The sequence below is a fragment of the Gobio gobio genome (genome assembly GCF_949357685.1).
Source record: "Gobio gobio genome assembly, chromosome: 25".
In the NCBI taxonomy this organism is placed as follows: domain Eukaryota; kingdom Metazoa; phylum Chordata; class Actinopteri; order Cypriniformes; family Gobionidae; genus Gobio; species Gobio gobio.
The window spans coordinates 14713529-14735870 of record NC_137121.1 but is presented as its reverse complement, the minus strand read 5'-3'; the positions used below and the strand labels follow the sequence as shown (position 1 = coordinate 14735870).

General features: G+C 44.6%; 1 protein-coding gene across 1 annotated transcript in view; it reads left to right on the top strand.

Annotated features, from left to right (window-relative positions):
• Positions 1-1376: 1376 nt before the first annotated feature.
• Positions 1377-22342, top strand: part of zcchc14 (zinc finger, CCHC domain containing 14) — a 57487-nt gene continuing 36521 nt past the window's right edge. The window contains exon 1 of the mRNA XM_079808753.1: positions 1377-2715. Within this exon, the coding sequence (XP_079664879.1) occupies positions 2074-2715 (642 nt within the window). The 5' untranslated portion in view covers positions 1377-2073. The remainder of the gene's footprint in view (positions 2716-22342) is intronic.

Here is a 22342-nt window from a genome sequence, read left to right as displayed (position 1 = left end):
CCAAATCCAGAATTTGTTACTGGGGACTCTGCTCAATTTACATGCTAAAATATAAAGTTTAAATATCTCTGAGGAGTAAAATAATTGCTACAAGCGTTTTAGATCCAGTGAATGTCAACAGTGAATAAACAGTGACAATGTGTTTACATTATATTCATGCATGCACGCACTGAATCATTTCGGAGCAGTAAAACTATAACATGATACAAAAACACTGGATAACGTGTAATATTTATTTGCAATCCATTGAAAACTAGTCTGAAATGCATCATATCATTTGCCAGCGATGAAGATCTTTGAAATGAACAACTTTATGTGCAATTTATGAATGACTTATACATTTTGAGATTCAATTCAATAAGTGATGTCATGTTTTTTTTTTTAGATGTTTTTATCTTGACAGTATCTGGTTCATTTTTTTAAAGCATAAATGTAGAAAATGTTTGTCATGTAGAATGAAGCGCAATTAGCTATTTTCTCTGAAAAAATGTTTTTGAGTAGCTTGTCCAAAGTTTTGTTTTCCTATCCTTTTCCTGGAGGCCTGACAACAAATAAACATTTTGGGGTTCTCCCTTGACTTAAACTTTTACAGTTAGCCTACTTATATATGTGACCACTTGTCCTATGATGACATATTATGACAAAGTGGTATATTTAAAATAAAAAGGACAACATTATGAATCAAAATGTGTTTTCTAGATATTACAAATCACCCAACACTCAATTTTGGCCACTCTACTTGTCAGACCAGAGTTGCATCCCTGCATTTAAAACTTTTCCTCTAGAGTAAGAGTTATGATGCATATTGTTAGATTTGTTTTTAATTATTATTAAATTATTTAAATACAAAATATTTTTTTTAACACAACTTGCAGAGCCTTTGGAAATCCACTGAGGAAATATAGAATCCGCTAGATTGGGTGAGGATATTTATACGACTTGGTACTTGAGCCCTGGGACAATTGGCGCCATCTTCGGGAAAGCTGACATCATTAAATGACAAAACCAGAGATCTCCCATTTATGCCTATTGGCTAGACTAGAGCCAAAGGCATACTTCAGAAAAGGAGTTTTCCTGTACTAAGACCACCACATGAATAATGCACAGCATTTTATAAAATTGAAATACTTTTACGTTATGTCTAAAATTAATTTAATAATGTATATGTTAAGTGAATGTACCCCATCTCTTTAAATTACACCGTTTTACTGTCCACATCAAAAATGACTGCAGGCGCTTGAACGATATACGAGAATAGCGTTTTGGCCAATCACGGTGCATAATGTGATTATTGACAAGCTGCTCATCCAATAAAAATCAGCTGTGGGCAGGGTTTGCGTGAAGTTCGGGATAGTGAACTACACTCAGTTTTCCTTACTCGACTTCAAGACAGGATAATGATAGGCAACGAAACCGTTGATTAATTCACTCGCGTGAAGTGCAAACAAAAGCAGCGGGTAAAGTGTCACGTTTTAAAAAAAAAACATAACAAACGCTACTTCATCGTCCGACGAAGGAATATACGGATATATTGACGTCCATTCGACCAGTCAAACTGTTAAAATTGGGGAGTTTTCCACACACAATGTTTATTGCCCGACGACGGTTCCTTTGCTCGTGCACAGCAATGCCGATCATTTCCTCTGGAATAATAACGGATACTATAAGATCTGAAAGAAAGGTGCTTGTTTTATAATGTGTCCTGGAGTCTATTGAATAACTGGCTGACGTGGGGATCACGTAGGGGGGCTTGCCGAAAAAGGAGAGACACAGGCGGGCAGAGGGGCTGCGCTGCCGCGCGTCTGGGATTACAGTAAACACAATTTGTTTCTTCAATAACTTGATAGGCTTTGACGAGATAATGCAATCGCTGGCATATAAAACACGAAGGAAACCATGTAGCATGTCCTGTTTTAGGGGTTCTGAGGCGCTCAGACTGACCACTACCCATAAGTTCATGGATGTTTACGTCAGTGAATGATTGGGAAGTTTGTAAAGTTCGTTAAGGCCATCGACCACTGCTGTATGAACTTTGTTTTTAATACCTGAAGCATTTTATGAGTGCTGTCTAAGATGGTTGAGAACAGATGCTTTGTTCAGAGAGAGGAGGTTTACCGCTGGTTCTCCGTGTTGAGTTCGGCGCAGAGGGCTGAGTTCTTCTGCGGCCTTTTGGACCTATGCGTTCCCATTGAGCTGCGCTTCCTCGGTTCGTGTTTGGAAGACCTGGCCCGGAAGGACTACCACTCTCTGAGGGATGCAGAAATCAAAGCCAACAACCCGACTGACCTCGCCAACCTGACCAACATCACGGATGAGGTCGTGAGGAGCAAGCTGCTCGTCTCTCTCGCGCTCCTCAGCTCGGACAACCGCGTAGCGGCCGGAGTTTTGTTTCGCACCCTCACTCACATTGACACCATCATTAATAACTACGGGCTTCAGCTTAACGATGGCCAGACGGGAGAGCAGTTTTTGCTCCTCTTCACCATGGCTTCGAACCATCCCGCCTTTAGTTTTCACCAAAAGCAGGTGCTGAGGCAAGAGTTGACACAGATACAGGAGATCCTACAGGTGACAGTTGGTGAGGCGTCCTCGACGTCACACGGGGGCGGGGCCTGCGCTGCTGCACTCCCAAACGTGAGCGCGACCCCGACCTTCTCTTCCTTCATCACCGCATCCACCTTCAACTCCTGCCAGGCCGGATGTCCGTGCTGCAAGGTGGGAAGCATTTAAAAGTCTGCATGTCAGGAAATGTTCTTAAATGCGTTTTAAAGATATTACTGTGAACCATTAATCCATGCAAATGTTTCATTTTAGTTAAAAACAAAACAAAGGAAGTTGAATCAAAATGTCAACTGCCTCTTCCAGTGAAAATGACAGACTTCTGTCTGGTGATGTATGTGGGACTTCTCCCATCATTTAACCCTGCAAGCTTACATTCACTTTTGTGTGCAAAGCCCATAGTAAAGCCAAATCCATCAACAACCTAAGCATAGAAATAATTCCCCACCCTACATTTTTCTTTTTTGATACTTTGTTACACTCGGACGTGTGTCACAATATGGAAGAAAAGATCTGCCACTATTTCGTTTCATTGCGGCTTCCAAACATGTGTAACTGACTTTCATTCATATAACACAAAAGGAGATATTTTGCTGAATGTTAAAGAAAGTGAATAGATCACATGGTTGACTAATTGATTATTACAAATCTAAATCAATTATTAATATTTTGAATTCTCAGAAAATATCTTTAAATTTGAGATCCACATTCATTCAATGATGGCTCATACAGTCAAATCCAATATTTATTCAGACACCTTCAACTTTTTCTCACATTATCACGGTTTATTTGCTAGAGTTTAGAAAATGGTAATAAAATATGACAAGAACTCAAAACAAATTCATCTTGATAATGTCTTTTACTTTGATAGAAAGGTATATAATATATTACAATCAACCAATCAGCTGTCAGCTGTTAAATTTAAATTCACAATTAGATAATGTCAATTTAGGTCAACCAATGACCAAGCAATGCTTCATTTTGTTCAATCTGTGGTGTAAAAGGTCGCATTTGCAATTAAAGAAAAAACTCTTAAGCAAAACATGGTCAGGTCAAAGTGTCTGAATAATTTTGGTCCCAAGAAGAATTTTTGGGTATAATATGTCACAGTTTAATTAATTTTGCTCTCCTCACTTACATAAGTGAACTATAGTGTCCTGCACCCACTAGTAAAAATGATATCTGGTGTCTGAATAATTTTTGGTTTGACTATATTGTTATTTTTTTTACATAAATATTCCATATAACTGCAGAAAAATATTTAAAAATAATAGCTTGAGTTGAATGGGCCCTGTTTATGGTGCAAACAAGATTTTTTTAATGAAAATATCAACACACTTTCCTCGCTGGAAATCAGTGGATGTGCAAAATGAATCTTTTTCATCAATGAATCAAATTATTTATTTATTTTTGAGGATGAACTATCCCTTTAAGAGTTTGTGAATGCTGAATAATATTAGTGTGGTTAGTTTAGCCTATAACTAATTTCTTATAAGACAGACATTTTTATATCCATAACAATATGGACTGTCCCCTTAGAGCAACCTGGGGTTAAGTGTCTCAGTTCAACGATGCTGATGGTTCATAGAACCCCTGTTGGGCTTTGAACCCGCAACCTTTTGCTTACTAGCCCCAATTTTTTAGCACTAGGCCATACTCCCCAAGATATACACATCAGACCTGATTTATTCAACAGTATCTATGGGGAACACCAAGAGCAACAATAATGAACTGGGGTCATCTGGCAAAGACAAACAAGTCAGCCATGAGATCTCACAACCAAGGAGTGTTTACTGTCTTAAATCTGTTCCATCCTCTCCAATGGGTTCCAAGTGCAGGAGTGATCTCAACGAGTCAATGCCTTTACGATGACATAAGACTCACACTTACACTTTCTTAAACCCAGCGTGTAATGTAATATTGCAAATGTATAATTATGTTGTAACTCAAAAATGTTAGCTTGGTGAGTCAACAAATAGGCTTTGAAAACACTGACAGAAGCAGCAAAACCCTTTCATTATAGAATATAATATTATACAACAGTTACAAACCAGAATAAATAAATGTAAAAAAATTACATTATATATGCTGACATGATGCACACACAGTTGTGAAGAATATTCCATAGCATCTGATCAGGCATAACATTATGACAGGTGAAGTGAATAACACTGATTTTCTGCTAGTGCGTGGGATATATTAGGCAGCAAGTGAACATTTTGTCCTCAAAGTTGATGTATTAGAAGCAGGAAAAATAGCCAAGTGTAAGGATTTGAGCGATTTTGACAAGGGCCAAATTGTGATGGCTAGACAACTGGGTCAGAGCATCTCCAAAACTGCAGCTCTTGTGGGGTGTTCCCAGTCAGCAGTGGTCAGTATCTATCAAAAGTGCTCCAAGAAAGGAACAGTGGTGAACCGGCGACAGGGTCATGGGCGGCCAAGGCTCATTGACGCACGTGGGGAGCGAAGGCTGGCCCGTGTGGTCCGTTCAAACAGGCGAGCTACTGTAGCTTAAATTGCTCAAGAAGTTAGTGCTGGTTCTGATAGAAAGGTGTCAGAATACACAGTGCATCTCAGTTTGTTGCTTATGGGACTGCATAGCCGCAGACCAGTCAGGGTGCCCATGCCACTTCCAAAATCACCAACAGTGGGCACGTTAGCATCAGAACTGGACCACGGAGCAATGGAAGAAGGTGGCCTGGGGCCTCATTTACAACCCCAAATCAGAAAAAATTGGGACAGTATGGAAAACGCAAAAAAAAAAAAAAAAAAGAAGTGATTTCTAAATTTACTTTGACTTGTATTTCATTGCAGACAATATGAACACAAAATATTTAATGTTTTGTCTGGTCAACTTCATGTCATTTGTTAATATGCATACTTTCCTGTCATTCAGACCTGCAACACATTTAAAAAAAAGTTGGGACAGTAAAGCATTTACCACTTTGTAATGTTGCCATTCCTTTTCACAACACTTAAAAGACGTTTAGGGACTGAAGACACCAAGTGATGAAGTGTTTCACGTGTTATTTTGTCCCATTCTTCCTGCAAACAAGTCTTAAGGTGGGCAACAGTACGGGGTCTTCGTTGTCGCATTTTGCGCTTCAAAATGCGCCACACATTCTCTATTGGAGACAGGTCGGGACTGAGGCCAGTCAAGTACCCGTACCCTCTTCCTCCGCAGCCAGGACTTTGTAATGTGTGCAGAATGTGGTTTTGCATTGTCTTGTTGAAATATGCATGGAAGTCCCTGGAAAAGATGTCTTCTTGAAGGCAGCATATTATGCTCCAAAATCTCTATGTACTTTTCAGCATTAATGGTGCCTTCACAGAAGTGCAAGTTACCTTTGCCAAGGGCACTGACACAACCCCATACCATGACAGACCCTGGCTTTTGGACTTGTTGCTGGTAACAGTCTGGATGATCCTTTTCTTCTTTGGTCCGGAGCACACGGCGTCCATTCCTCCCAAAAAATACCTGAAATATCACTGTGTGATGGTCCATCCCAGATGCCTCAGAGCCCAGAGAAGTCGACGGCGCTTCTGGACACTGTTAACATAGGGCTACCTTTTGGCACAGTACAGTTTTAACTGGCATTTGTGGATGTAACTACGCATTGTGGTACTTGACAAAGGTTTGCCAAAGTAGTCCTGAGCCCATGTGGTGATATCGCTTATAGATGAATGACGATTCTTGATGCAGTGCCGCCTGAGGGATCGGAGATCACGGTTGTTCAGCTTAGGCTTGCGCCCTTGTCCTTTACGCACTGAAATTCCTCCAGATTCCTTGAATCTTTTAATTATGTTATGCACTGTTGAATGTGAAATATCCAAATCTCTTCCTATCTTTCTTTGAGGAACATTGTTTTTAAACATTTCAATAATTTTCTCACGTATTTGTTGGCAAACTGGCGATCCTCGGCCCATCTTTGCTCCTAAAGGATTAGACCTTTCTTGGATGCTGCTTTTGTACCAAATCATAATTACAATCACCTGTTGACATCACCTGTTTCAAATCACATTGTTATTTAACCATTTTACCTCATTACTAGCCCTAAATTGCTCCTGTCCCAACTTTTTTAAAAATGTGTTGCAGGTCTGAATGACAGGAAAGGATGCATATTTACAAATGACATGAAGTTGACCAGACAAAACATGAAATATTTTGTATTCATATTGTCTGCAATGAAATACAAGTCAAAGTAAATTTAGAAATCACTTTTTTTTAATTTGCGTTTTCCATACTGTCCCAACTTTTTCTGATTTGGGGTTGTATAAAACTTTGCGTAGGATTTGCGTCAGAAGTGGCGTACGGATGAAACATAGGACTTGCGTACACACAGAAATATTCAGATTTATAAAACCGTGCGCACGCACATCCTACGCAGTTTTCCCTTCATAAATCACAATCAATTCTAAATGTAGCGCAGCTTTTGCGGCTTCATGTCACGCCCATAGTTGCCCATAAATAGTCTGTGAAACGCCCACGAGTTAATATTCATCGATTGCGAAATCATGGCAAGCACAGAGAGGAAATCAAAAAAACTTAACTTCACTCAATGGGAAGTAGAAGTAATCGTTGGCGAGGTGGAAAAGAGGAGAAAAATGTTTGTTTTGGAGGGCACAGTGTGGGCATTACTAATGCCAAAAAGGCACTTGAGTGGCAAAAGGTTGCAGTTGCAGACGCCGTAAATGCTGTAGCCTTACAACCTCGGACCGTGGCCAAAATAAAAAAGAAATGGTCGGACATGAAAGTCGAGGTAAAAAAGCGTCTAGCGCTCCATTGCCAGAGTGTGTCCTCGTTTGCCAGCAAGTGTTCTTGCTGTCAGAAGATGCGTTCACTCCGAATCCTTCAATTTGCCACATCTTCTAAGAGCGCAAGATCAGCCATTGTGCGTCATTACGGCATTTTATTTCCATTCATTTAATTGCATCTGACAAGCTACAGATGTCGGTTAGGCTAAAATCTACATGGAAATGGGAAATAGGCCTAGTTCAGTGCAAATGTAATGTCTTGCAGCTTTCTGAATGGTTGAGACATACATCATACGTTATTTTATCAAAAATAAAACAAACTAAAGGCATATGCATGAATACCATGATTCCGTAGCTGATGAATACATTTTTACTATGAAAACAACTTTCCCCAGTGAACAATTAATACGTCTATCTATCTTTTTATCTATCTATATATCTCCCTAATTATCTATCTATCTTGTCTATATCTGCTTCGCCAGACGGACACATTGACGAGAATATCAGTTTTGTGCATTATTTCGTTCTGTTTACCATATTTATGAGGATGAATTGCATAACATGCCAATATTATTGCAGAACATATTTCACTTTTCTTTTTGCAAATATGTGTTAATTTGCATTTCTGTTGTAATTATAGTTTGATTTTGTTTGTTTTACACTGCAGATCGATCAAACGGGTGTTTGTGTAGGCTGTTAATTGTAAGACTTGCTGTGTGAAGTCTTCATGTTATTTATGAGAGGCAGTAGGCTATAGCCATTTCTTTTACACAACGGTCTACAGTTTCACACATTTTCACGTGTTTCTTCCATCTGCCGACGGTGTCGCCATTTCTCATTTCATCCATTTTTGTGCGTACGCCTGGGTCAGAGCTTGCGTGAAGGACCGCATATTTTCCTGTCAAGTTTGCTTTTTATAAATACCAATTATTGCGTAGAGAGAGGCGTACGCCTTCTTTTGTGCGTACGCAACGTTTATAAATGAGGCCCCTGGTCTGATGAATCACGTTTTCTTTTACATCACGTGGATGGCCGGGTGCATGTGCGTCGCTTACCTGGGGAACACATGGCAGCAGGATGCACTACTATGGGAAAAAGCAAGCCAGCAGAGGCAGTGTGATGCTTTGGGCAATGTTCTGATGGGAAACCTTGGGTCCTGGCATCCATGTGGATGTTACTTTGACACGTACCATCTACCTAAGCATTGTTGCAGACCATGTACACCCTTTAATAGAAACGGTATACCCTGTTGACTGTGGCCTCTTTCAGTAGGATAATGCTCCCTGCCACAAAGCAAAAATGGTTCAGGAATGGTTTGAGGAGCACAACAACAAGTTTGAGGTGTTGACTTGGTCTGAAAATTTCCTACAAATTACAGGACTTAAAAAATCTGTGCCAGATACCACAGCACACCTTCAGGGGTCTAGTGGAGTCCATGCCTCGACGGGTCAGGGCTGTTTTGGCAGCAAAAGGGGGACCAACACAATATTATACAATGTCGTGTTATGCCTGATCGTGTCACATATTTGAGTTCTAAATACATTCTTGCCTAAAAACTGTAAATTTCATGACACAACAACAGTAGAATTTTTTAAACGTATGGTGGATTTGCTCGACCGCCATGACAGTCGCTGCAAGCGGAGTGATACAAACGGTGAGTGCCGATACTGTGTGAATAACACATGGCTGGAAAAGGCTCTCAGCCAATCAGATTCGAGAACCAGAAAGAACGGTTGTATAAATATTTTTTAGCATATTTATATGTTTTTTTTTTGCTCTTAGTTGGTGTTCCAACTCCACTCCACAAGACTGTCTGTCTTTATAACAGCTTGTTGTATCCATGTCTTCTTGTTTTTGACATGTTTAAACAGAGATTGAAATGCCTCCACAGCAAAGCATTTCTTGGTTGTCTTTGCAATTTGGGCAGGAGCATTGTCTTGTTGGAAAATAAAATTCTTTAGATAACAACTTTTCATTTGTGGGAAGCAACCCATTCTGCAATATTATCATGTACTCCAAAGCATTAAAAAGGCTCCCCACACAACAACACCTCTTCCTTCATTCTTCACTGTGGTAGAGATGCATTTATTATAATATATCTCAGCAGATTTTAAAGACACCATGCTGGAGCATCACCAAGCGACTCATGTTTCATTGTGATTCATCACTCCACACACACATATTCCACACTTCCCATATTCTGACAAAAACTTCATTCAGTCTTTGATGTTTTTCTCAGACAGCAATGGCTTTTTAAGTAGTGCATTTGCTTAAAATTTGCTAATTTCCTGGCCAATAATTTGTGGTTATGACAATTAAAAGCTTAGTGCTTAGCCATTTTGGGCTTGGCTCATTTTTTTAGGAGTGTATATATACACTAACACTGCTAGTCTGAAATAATTCAGATTTTATAATGTTTTTGAAATATTATTACATTTTAAAACTGTTTTCTAATTGAATGCAAGGGTAATTTGCTATTGCGATGCCAAAGCTGAATTTTCAGCAGCCATTTCTTCAGTATTTAGTGTCACATGATCCTTCAGAAATCAGGTAGTGTGTTTTTTTATTGTGATTTTGTGATTAAAATACAAACTTTGTAGTTATGTGATATTGGTTTCTACAGTGAAGGATCACTGTGCAGTTAAAACGGTAAAAACGCATGTTGACAAAATGTGATAAAACGCTTCATGATGTATGTTGAGACTTTTATTGGGGTATCCCAGTTTTAGATCTAAATATCTCCGGTGGAGTGTTATCTGTACTGACATGGGCTCATGAGACACACATGCTGTCGAAACCTGTGCTTCAGCGGGCGTAGTGGGAAAGTACCCTGTGAAGGCAGAGAAGGCGGTTCTATTTAGTGATTTGTTGGTTTTGGCTTTCATGAACTGAAGCTCAGCACATTTCTCCATGCTTAAATCAGCCCTCTGTGTAACTCTCCTGTGATTCATCAGGAAGCACGACTGCTCGCTTGTTCAAGAGGTCTTTATACTAACCTAAACATCAACAAAAACACATGCTCTTTTGTCTGAGGCATCTTGTTTGTGATACTTTGATTGTAATCGCCAACATTTATTTGAATTACATTTCTGATAGCACTGTTTAAAGGTCCCATGGCATGAAATTTTCATTTTATGAGGTATTTCAACATTAATATGAGTTCCCCTAGCCAGAATATTGTCCCCAAGTGGATAGAAATGTTGATCGGTGTAAAACCGAGTTCTGGCTGTCTTTCTCTGCCTTTGAGAAAATGACAGCCCAGACTAGCCAATCCTGAAGTCTCCTGTTATGACGTCCACACAGGAACGGTTAACTCCCTTTCCTCCACCCAGAGAATCTGGCATGCCCATGCAAGCGCTATATTTGTCCTGGAGAGATCAAGGCTTGTGAACGAGTGAACGCTGGCAGTTTCTCAGTGTTTGGATGTACAAATGAAAACAGAAGTCTTTTTTCAGTTCCTTCTGATCTGTGATCAGTGATTTCTTATGTGTAGCTAATTATTTATTATTCGTGCACACACTGCGGCTTCTCTCTCTCCCGACAGAACGGTGTTTTCTATCTTGTGAGTCAGTGTTTTTGTACGTCCTCGTCACGTCTATCTGTTCTAAAATGTGCATACAGTCATGAGTTTCTGCTCAACATCGGCAGACTCACATCTCATTAGAGATAAACCTCACGCACGCTGAAGCTCGGGCTGCACTGACCGGTCGGCCTTCAACATCCCCGACCCCCAGTACTGCATCTGCCCACAGCGGAGGCACCAAACGCGGCACGAGATTAAGCAGAAGGGGGGTAAGCGTGAGGGTATCCGGCTAGGCTAGCCAGCTATCCCCACAATAAACTGGATTACATTCGATTACTGCTGTTGTGTCTTTGTTTGCGCTGTGTACTCAATGCGCGTCACTGACGCTTTTCATATGATTGGAACATATCTAAAAATAATGCTATTATCAACACTTACTCGTAACTCGTTCATCTCGCTGTAATGGTACATTGCATGTGTTACAAAGTTGGTAGAATAATGATGAAGACGGACTCGTATGGGACTCGTATTTATTCAGAACTCTCAGATACAAACACAATAAACTCGCGCTGACAGACAGAGCTCTTACAACTCAGTAGTTACTATAAATAACTTTGTTAGCAAATGCTCCGTCTCCGTGATGTCCGGTTTGCGAACGAATCATTCTTTTGAATCAGTTCTTTTTAGTGAACCGAACCAGTTCACCAAATCGGACTGAATCGTTCTAAACGGTTCGCGTCTCGAGTCAGCGCTGATCCATAATTTACTAAAGTTACTAACTTTCTGACATGAGTGACAGCCCCTCCGACTAGAAATAAACTAATAACCTGAAGTATATTCTAGTAACAACAGTTCACTGAACTGAGAAATGCTGAGAACTGATGTGAAGTGAACTCAGGTCCATCCGTCTCTCTGGCAGCAGCTTGTGCGTCATAGACCTCATTAAACCACGCCCCCTCCGCTCATTTCAAATGCAAAGATGTCAGCCAATCACAACAGTGGGCGTTTTTACTGAAGTCTCACAGCAGACACGCCTCTTGAAACAGGGCAGTCAGCCACAGGGCAAACAGCAGTATAGAAAAAATGCCTTTTATTTCTAAATTATGACATTTTATGATGTAAAAATCATACTAACAATATAAGTACACCTCAGGAAACATTATAAAATAATAGAAAAATGCCATGCCATGGGACCTTTAAAGATGCTATGAAAGCAATAATGGCGCCTTAGGCAGGGTAGCAACATATATAATGTTTGACAGGAAAAACGAGGCTATGAGGGATAGAAGTAGGCCTACAGTGTGTTCAGTGGAATTTAACATGCCAATTGTTCAGCTGACAAAAAAAAAAAAATACATAAGAATGTTTAGAAAGCTGAGTTTTAACATTTAAATTTTTTTAAAAAACTTTATATAGTACATACTATTGTAAAGACTGTAGTCTATCCCTCACAGCCTTGTTTTCATTGGTGTAAAATTCAATATATACACAAATTCAATTATCATACCCTAAATTCTAAAGTTTGGGGTCAGTAAAAAAAATTTATTGAAAGGAATTTATACTTTTTATTCACCAAAAGTGACAGAAAAGATTTTCGAGTTGTTTACGAAAGAATGCTATATCAAATACTTGCTATTCATGAAAGAATCCTAAAAAAAGGATTTTTTGTTTCCACGAAAAATATTAAGCAGCATAACTGTTTGTGGCGCATCAAATGAGCATGAGTAATGGCTGCTGAAAATTCAGCTTTGCCATCAAAGGAATAATACATTTGAAATATATTAAAACAGTAAAAATAGTAAATAGTACTATTTTAAATAGTATTATTATCCACAATATAGTGTTATTAATTATTTGATTGGCCAATGCCAATATCCGATATACATAATATCCTACTATTTATAAATATTGTATAAACATGGACAACAACTGCTGAAATGAACTTTATATTAAAATTAAAAGATGGCAAATATCGTCTCGGTTACGTATGTAACCCTCGTTCCCTGAGGAGGGAACGGAGACGTACGTTAGTGACTAACGAATGGGGGTTTCGCTTAGAAGCCAATCATCTTCATCGTATTCAACAGCGCCCAATGGCAGTGCCAATGCCATGGGCATGCGGAATTTGCATGCGTAACTCCGCCCCACCTCGTGGGTATATAAGGAAGTACGCTGCGAACATCGCATTATGTTACTGCTGCAGGAGCCAAGACTGAACTCCTCGCGTTCCAGGCAGCACAGCTGACGTGGCTAAGGAAACGTACGTCTCCGTTCCCTCCTCAGGGAACGAGGGTTACATACGTAACCGAGACGTTCCCTTTCGTTCAGTCACTACGACGTACGTTAGTGACTAACGAATGGGGGATCCTATTCAACAACGCCACTCAGCTGTCATCCAGTGCCCTGCGTAAGTGTGAGATCCCGCCACTTAAGGCCCTAGGACTCCCACTTATCACAGGATTACCAAGGTACACTGGGAAGCATATCCCAGTGAGGGAATGCCAAGATGCCTACCGTAGGGAGGACTTAGAGAATACACATATGACCCGCTGAGGGTTGCATATGGAAGATCTCTAGGGTACCAGCCGAAGGTGGATTTTTAACCCTAGGGGTGGCAGGGACTTGCCAAGGGAAAGACACCTGCTCACTGAGGAGGCTTGCGGTGGGAATACTCGTGTGGGGGTCGCCGGAGGGGAACCATGCACACGGAGCACCTGGCCGGACATGAGGGTCTGGGCTCGAAGGGGCAGACTGAACTGATGTCGGCGTCGACAGTGCTGGAGGAGCTCAGGGCTCTCGGGGAGCTCACCTGAGGAAAATATTGCACGTATCCAGTCATGGGAGTGGAATGGCGAGCAAGCGAAGACACCTGAGCCTGGCCCATTACCGGCCACCCGTAGGGGCGAGTACAAAGTCGGACACTGGCTCCACTCGGAGATTGTAGAATCTGGCGAATGTGTTGGGTGTCGCCCAGCCTGCAGCTCTGCAGATGTCTGTTAGCGAGGCGCCATGCGCTAGAGCCCAAGAGGAGGCCACACTCCGGGTGGAGTGTGCCCTCACACCAAGGGGACATGGTCGGCCTTGCTGCTGGTATGCCAAAACAATGGTGTCCACTATCCAGTGAGACAGCCTCTGCTTTGAGAGAGCGCTTCCCTTCCGCTCTCCACCATAACAGACAAAGAGCTGGTCTGAGGTCCTGAAACACTGCGTCATGTCTACGTAGGCGCGGAGAGCGCGTACTGGACAGAGCAATGCCAAGGCTGGGTCTGCCTCCTCCAAAGGCAGCGCTTGCAGGTTCACCACCTGATCTCGGAACGGAGTGGTAGGAACCTTGGGCACATATCCGGGCCGGGGTCTCAGGATCACGTGAGAGTTAGCCGGCCCGAACTCAAGGCACGCTTCGTCAACCGAAAATGCTTGCAGGTCCCCGACCCTCTTAAGCGAGGCCAATGCGGTCAGCAGAGCCGTCTTCATAGACAAGAACTTAATCTCGGCCGACCGCAAAGGCTCAAAGGGAGGCCTCTGCAGAGCACTTAAGACTACTGAGAGGTCCCAAGAGGGAACGAGAGGAGAGCGAGGAGGATTCAGTCTCCTCGCCCCCCTCAGGAACCTGATGATCAGGTCGTGCTGACTTACCTTTTTGTCTCCCAGGAGATCGTGGTAGGCAGATATTGCGGCCACGTACACTTTCAGGGTGGAGGGAGACAGCCTTCGCTCCACCCCCTCCTGGAGAAACGATAGCACGGACCCGATCGGGCATTTCCAGGGGTCTTCTTGGCGGGAAGAGCACCATGTGACGAAGAGGTTCCACTTCAACGCGTAGAGACGTCGTGTAGACTCAGCTCTAGCGGAAGTGATGGTAGCGACCACCGCAGGTGGAAGGCTACTCAAACCTGCCGTGTCCCGTCCAGAAGCCACACGTGGAGCTTCCAGAACGCTGGACGCGGGTGCCAAAAGGTGCCCCGTCTCTGAGTCAGGAGGTCTGGTCTCAGAGGGATAGGCCAGGGAGGGGCTGTCGCAAGGAGTAAGAGTTCTGGGAACCAGGTCTGGCCGTGCCAAAGCGGGGCGACCAAGACGACCTGCTCCTTGTCCTCCCTGATCTTGCACAGTACCCGTGCAAGAAGGCTCACTGGGGGAAACGCATACTTGCGTAGCCCGGACGGCCAGCTGTGCGCCAGTGCATCCGTGCCGAGGGTGCCCTCGGTCAGGGAATAATACAGGGAGCAATGGGAAGAGTCCTGGGAGGCAAACAGATCTACCTGTGCGTCGCCGAACCGTTCCCATATCAGCTGGATCGTCTGGGGGTGGAGTCTCCACTCTCCGGGGAGAGGCTGAAACCGTGACAGCTCGTCGGCTGCACAGTTCAGGTCTCCAGGGATGTGGACAGCACGAAGGGACCTCAGGCGCTTCTGACTCCACAAAACGAGATGGCGGGCGAGTTGAGACATACGGTGGGAGCGTAGACCGCCCTGGTGGTTGATGTACGCTACTACGGCCGTGTTGTCTGTCCTGACTAGCACATGTTGACCCTTCAGCAACGCTCGGAAGCGGTGCAGGGCGAACCGTACAGCCAGTAACTCGAGGCAATTGACATGCAGAAGGCGCTGGGGTCCTGTCCAGGAGCCCGCGGCTGCTTGTCCATTGCACATGGCACCCCAGCCCGTGGATGATGCATCTGTTGTCACAACAACATGCCGGGAAGCTCGTTCTAAGGACACTCCGGTCCGTAGAAACTTGAGGTTCGACCACGGGGTGAGTGTCTGTAAGCAGGCCCGGGTCACTGGGACCCGGAGCGTGCCAGACCGCCATGCCCATCTCGGGACTCGATCGCGTAGCCAGTGCTGAAGCGGTCTCATATGAAGCAATCCGAGCGGCGTTACCGCGGCTGCAGATGCCATATGCCCCAGGAGCCTCTGAAAGTGTTTCAGTGGAACCGCACTCTTGCCCTCGAGTTGTCGAAGGGAAGTCAGCAGAGACTGCGCGCGCTCGCTCGAAAGCTGCGCGCACATGGCGACCGAGTCGATATCCATACCGAGAAAAGAGATCCTCTGCGCGGGGCAAAGTTTGCTCTTCTCCCAGTTGACCCGAAGGCCCAGACGGGCTAGGTGATGGAGCACCAGATCTCTGTGTCCGCAAACCTGCTCTCGAGAGGGACCCAGTATGAGCCAGTCGTCGAGGTAGTTCAGGATGCGGACCCCGTGCTGCCGAAGGGGCGCAAGGGCTGCCTCGACAATCTTCGTAAAGACGCGAGGGGACAGAGATAGCCCGAATGGTAGAACTGCGTACTGATATGCCCGCCCCTCGAAAGCAAACCGTAGGAACGGTCTGTGTCGAGGCAAAATGGAGACATGGAAGTAGGCGTCCTTCAGGTCGATCGCTGCAAACTAATCGTGTGGACGAACGCATTCGAAAAGGCGTTTCGCTGTCAACATCTTGAACGGAAACCAGTGAAGGTAACGGTTCAAGACGCGCAGGTCCAGGATTGGCCGTAGCCCACCGGTCTTTTTGGGTACAATGAAGTACGGGCTGTAAAACCCGCAATTCATCTCGGCTGGAGGGACAGGTTCGATCGCACCCTTCGCCAGTAGGGTGGCAATCTCCGCTCGCATGACGGGGGCGTTGGCCCCGATCATGGTGGAACGGACTCCCCGGAAGCAGGGAGGAACCTGCGCGAACTGAATCGCGTAGCCGCGCCTGACGGTCCGCTCGACCCAGCGGGACAGCCCTGGAAGCTGAAGCCAGACATCCAGAAACTGCACCAGCGGGGTCATACGGTGTACAGACGTACCCGGTGTGGGCTTGCAGCGATGCAGCGTCACCGGCCCGGACATGGGAGGCTGTGGGGCGTCCCGGTGCGGGGGCACGGTTGACAGCTGCGTCCTGACAGAGGAGACCAGGGAAGGACCAGCGTTCCACTGGGGTCTGCTCTGCCAGGAGGCTGGCGACAGAGTGGGATGCGAGTGGCGGGACCCGTGGGTGGCGCGCACCGTCATCACCGGACTCTGTGGGCTCAGGGATGGGAGTGTTAATTCTTTCTTTGACCAACATAGGGTGCTGCTGACCCGGGGGCCAGCAGCTGAACAAAGGATTCTCCCCCGGCCCTCCACCGGGGGAAGGAGTGGTCCTGCTACCATCTCCTCGAAAGAATTTCCCATCCCTGAGCCGTCCGTCTCAGGAGCGCCGCTTGGCCTGGCGTTTAGCGGGGCGCGGGGCGGCCTGAGGGGACTTGGACGGCTTCCTCCGCGACCCGGCCCGGGTGAAGGCTGCTGCTTGGACCGGGTGGGAGGGGCGGGAGCCTTAGGAGGGCGTCCTCGGCGTGGAGCAGACTGAGTTGACTGTGCCGGCGGCGGGGTGGAGGCAGCAGCTGGCCGCCGGGGCAGTACGTGCTTGATAGCCTCAGTCTGCTTCTGGGCGATTGAGAACTGTTGGGCAAAGTCCTCAACCGCCCCGCCGAAGAGGCCGGCCTGGGATATGGGGGCATCGAGGAACCGGGTTCGCTCGGTGTCCCGCATATCGGCCAGGTTCAGCCACAGGTGACGCTCCTGGACCACATTTGTGGACATCACTTGACCCAGGGAGCGTGCGGTCACCTTCGTCGCCCGGAGAGCGAGGTCGGTGGCGGCACGCAGCTCATTTAAGAGCCCCGGATCAACTCCACCCTCGTGCATGTCCTTGAGGATCCTGGCCTGGTAGACCTGGGGGATCGCCATGGCATGCAGCGAAGCGGCAGCCTGCCCCGCGGCTCTGTGCGATTTCGACACCAAGGTTGATGTGAATCGACAGGCTTTGGAGGGGTGCTTAGGATCACCACGCCAGGTTGAAGCGCTCTGAGGACACAGTTGCATCGCAACAGAACGTTCAACTGGAGGGACCCCAGTGTACCCTTTAGCTGCCGCCCCATCGAGGACGGAGAAGGCGGAGGAAGTCAGTGAACGGTCACGGGAAGACAACGGGGACTTCCAGGACCGCGTGAGTTCCTCATGCAGCTCGGGAAAGAAAGGTATTGAGGGCAAGGACTGACGGGTGTCAGCGCGAGCCCCCAAAAACCAATCATCGAGCCTTGAGCGTTCGGGACAGGGTGGAGGGTTCCACTCGATCCCTAAACTCGCGGCTGCCCGAGACAACATGGCTGTCAGCTCTGGATCTGACTCGGGCAATGCTGGCACGCCCGAGGGCGGCAGCACAGCCGAGTCGTCATCTCCAGAGGACTCGAGCCCACCTTGTGATGCGGTGATCGACATTGCATCCTCCTCCGGAGCGCCAAATGAGATGCGCGGGGGGGCCGGAGCCGGCCCCGCGATCTGCATCTGAACGCTCGCGGGTTGCAATGTGCAAGACAGGGGTGTGGCCCGAGGCATGAGCGTCGGGGCTTTGTTCCACACCGTAACCGTCAAGTCACCCTGACCACCAGCCGAAGTACTGGGCCTCTGGGACTCAGTAGATCGGGGTGTGGTAGAGGGGACTCTCACTTCAGAACGAAGGTCATGGAGTCTTGACCGCAACATTGCGATGGTCATGTTCCCGCAGTGAGAACATGACTCATCCGCGAACGCTGTCTGAGCATGCTGAAAGCCCAAACATACCAGACAGTGTTCGTGCCCATCAGAGGAGGAAAGCAACCGACCACACCCAGAAGTACACGGACGAGACATCCTGAAAAGGACGCGTCACGTGTAAGCTCTTTTATGAGAGGAAAGCCTCGCAGAGAACGCCGAAGCGCCCAGGGACCACACACCAGCTGTCTAGTGGACCACTGCGCAGATCAGCAGGCAGGCAGTATGATGATCACTGGAACGCGCCGTAACACCAACGCCTCTGGAAAGCTGCTCGTCTCGAAAGCTGTCGATGACTCAGATCAGGCTTGTAGGAGTGAAGAGATCCTCTTGGCTCCAAAGCAGAAACATAATGCGATGTTCGCAGCGTACTTCCTTATATACCCACGAGGTGGGGCGGAGTTACGCATGCAAATTCCGCATGCCCATGGCATTGGCACTGCCATTGGGCGCTGTTGAATACGATGAAGATGATTGGCTTCTAAGCGAAACCCCCATTCGTTAGTCACTAACGTACGTCGTAGTGACTGAACGAAAGGGAAAGCAATATTTTGACCGTGGTAAGCGTCAGAGATTTCTTTCGAAAATGTAGAAAGTCTTTCTGATCCCAAACTTTTGAATGGTAGTATATGTTCATATACATGATTGAAACACATCCAATGTCTGTATCCAAATGTTTTTTGGCTTGTCCCATCTCAGAGATCTTGACCTTCTCAATTGTATCCAACAATTAAAATAATACAGCATTGCCAAAAATAAGCAATTATTATTAATAAACCAGCTAATTCCATGCATTCTTAAATGAAACACCCACGTTTTACAATCCAGTCAATTCCTGATGGATAAAATCAAGCTCCGTCTTACATTTTTTCATTGGCTATTGTATTTCACACTAAATTACTGTATGTCAGATTGTATAGTAAAAGGAGTAGCGAAGGCCATATCATGTTGACTTTAAACTGACACAAAAACAATATTTTTTTGGTTACATCAAACACAGCTATTCAAATAATGGCCGATTTATTTTTGTCTATCGCCTTGCTCTTCTTTGTCTGCTACGAACAGATTTACTCAGCTGTACTTTTCCAAGGACTTCTTTCCTTTGTGTTATGATCCACACTTCAGCTGAGTCTTCAACAGAAGGGCATGTTTTTCAAAGAGAGGAAGAGAGGAACGGAGATTTGGCAGCGTGGGATGTGGATGTGGCAGCAGTGGACTGTATGGCAGTCCTAATTGGTTTCAGAGCTGGCTTTTACTAGCTGCTGTGCTTAGCATATGTGGTACCGGCCTCGTTTTGCTCTTCCTACTCTCCTTTACCAAACTGGAAGATGTAACTTCAGAGCAGAACGGGGGAGGAGCTGAAATATTGAACTATTGACTGTGCCAATCAGAATGGGTTGTGGAATTTGTAATCTGATAATCTGATTGTAATCTGATAAAGCAAAGCTAAAATGGGAGATATTTCACAGCCTTGTCTGTGAAACCGGGGGTTAATGTTTTATTTTTAATTCTCAGATGTGCTGCTCAGAAGTAATGACATAATGGCACATGTGCATTGAGTTGGCTTGATTTCCAGGATGACTAATTATAGAACAGTCATGTACTACCAGGAAATCCATGACTTACTTTTTAGTCAGTTTGTTTCTTTGAACATGATGTTAGCCCAATAGCCAACAATACTAACAAAACTGTTTAGCGACATACAAAAAACTTTATTTCTCATAATTGGAACTTAATACCTCTTAACTGAATATTTAATTGTGAAATTACATGTCACATTGAGATATATTGCAACTGTGACTGTTTATTGTAATTTCAATTTAAAGTGTAATTTTAAATTTTTTCAGATGTTTTGATCTAATGGACGAAATAAGCTTGCGCAATGTACATATGAATGTGAAAGGAGATGATGGAAAATACGTATGGAGAGCAGCAGCTTTCGTTTCTGCACTGATACCTGCAAGACCAAGGCGAACACTGAGTGTGTGAGAGAACAATGTGCTTGGTACGTTTTTCGTCTTCAAACCAAACTTTGGTCAACAAAGTTCAAATCCCATCTGGCTAGCGTGCTTCCCATAATGTTTACGCGTTAGGTCAGTAGGGGGTGAGTACACGGTCTTTTGTGGCTGTTCGAACGCATTGGACCACATAAGAAATCTACACTACGAAAGCAATCTGGTCGAATGCGTTTTCGAATAGCCTACCTCTGGAAGTGGTTGAAAGTGGACAAGCTCAAAATGTTTTAGACCCCGTTTACACCTGTATTTTAGTAGGGCTGGACCCGAATATTCATTCGGTGGGTTGGTATTCGATTTTAAATTTTGGGATTCGAATATATGTTTTTTTGCAGCACAACTGGCACCCCCCTTAAAACAGTTCTCCTTTGCGCTTGAATATGTTTACGCTATAAAATCTGGCGAAATACAATACTCTTTTTTTTACAATTATTTTATATAGCCTTGCTGTTTTGAATCGGATGGACAGTTGAAGGAACCCAATCTCGCTATACTTAATAAATATATTTGCTTCTTCTTAGCCTACTAATGTGTTCCCCGCAACTGGAGTATTCTCTGTCTAGAGCACACAACTGAATGAGCTTGTATGGACAGAAGCTCATTCCTGAGCTTGTATTTTGGGTTAAGCTGCGTTGGTTTGACATTGTGGGAAATAGAATAACAGAAACAAATTGTATTAGCCTTTTTACCAGTTAGGGATGTGACAGTGAGGACATTTTCTCTCTGGTTAATTGACATGTGACAGCACCGGTAATACTGGTATCACAGACGGAGGCTTTTAAATCGCTAATTCTAAACCGAAAGTAAAATGCACACCGCCGCTCGGGCATTCATAACGGAGCAGAGCAAAGTGAGAGTTTTCAATTAATTCCTATGGAAGTAGAGCAAGTTAACACGCACCATGAATGACAGTGCGGCCGTGCGTATTTTACTTTCGGTTTAGAATTAGCGCCAATTCGGGGGTGGGTTGCTTGAATGGTGGGTCCATTAGTCTATTATTCTTAATGAAAAACACAACAACAAAACAGTACAATGACAAACTCACTTAAATAGGCGCTTTTACATTCCACTTTGAAACCAAATCTTCCGCCGTCATCTTGGCATTCAGCTCCTCGTTCTCGTGATAAATGAAATCTCACTCCTGCTGCTAGTTTGTGCTGCGACTCTCGTTCGGCTCACGCTGTATTAAGCAGACACATTAAATTTTTATTTGTATTGTCTGTTCTTTATCTAAATTATTTTATTACTATAAAAAGATCTAAACGGTGGGGGGCGGTGTCATGGTGGGCAAGTGATGTAACCAGTGTTGCGCCTGAACACCGATAACACCGGCAACACTGACTATCGCAGCAAGCATATTACCTGTTATTATCAATCTAAATAAATCTATTGCGAAATATAGAAGCTTGTTAAAACTCAATCGTGAGATTTTACTGGGACGTAACAGACCTGTGTGTTTTGTATCTCTAGTGCATTAGTGCATCTTGAGATTCCTGCCTTTATTAGAGAGAAGAATATGTTCAGCCCCCTCTCTCCGAAGCTTCGAATATTCGTGTTGATTACTACCGAAGCTTCGAAGCTCAAAAAAAATGGTATTCAGACCAGCCCTAGTATTTAGCATCATCCACTTGTGATCAGAATGACGGAAACACTTTTTAATACCAGGTGTAAACAGGGCCTTACTGTCTCTTGATGTTGAATGGTTTCATGCTCTCTTCAGCTGGTAGTTGTGGTTGGCACAAACCATCTATATCCTCATTGCAAGTAATGGCTTTTCATGTAAATACAGAATTAACCAATAATAAATCCATGTGGAGTGAACTAAAGAAGCAGACTGCAGTGCTGTCAAAGTGAATTAAATAAGACCCAACCATCCAAGTGTGACAGCTCTGACAGGACAATACGCCTGTGTTTAATCCTGACCTATGTTTAACCTT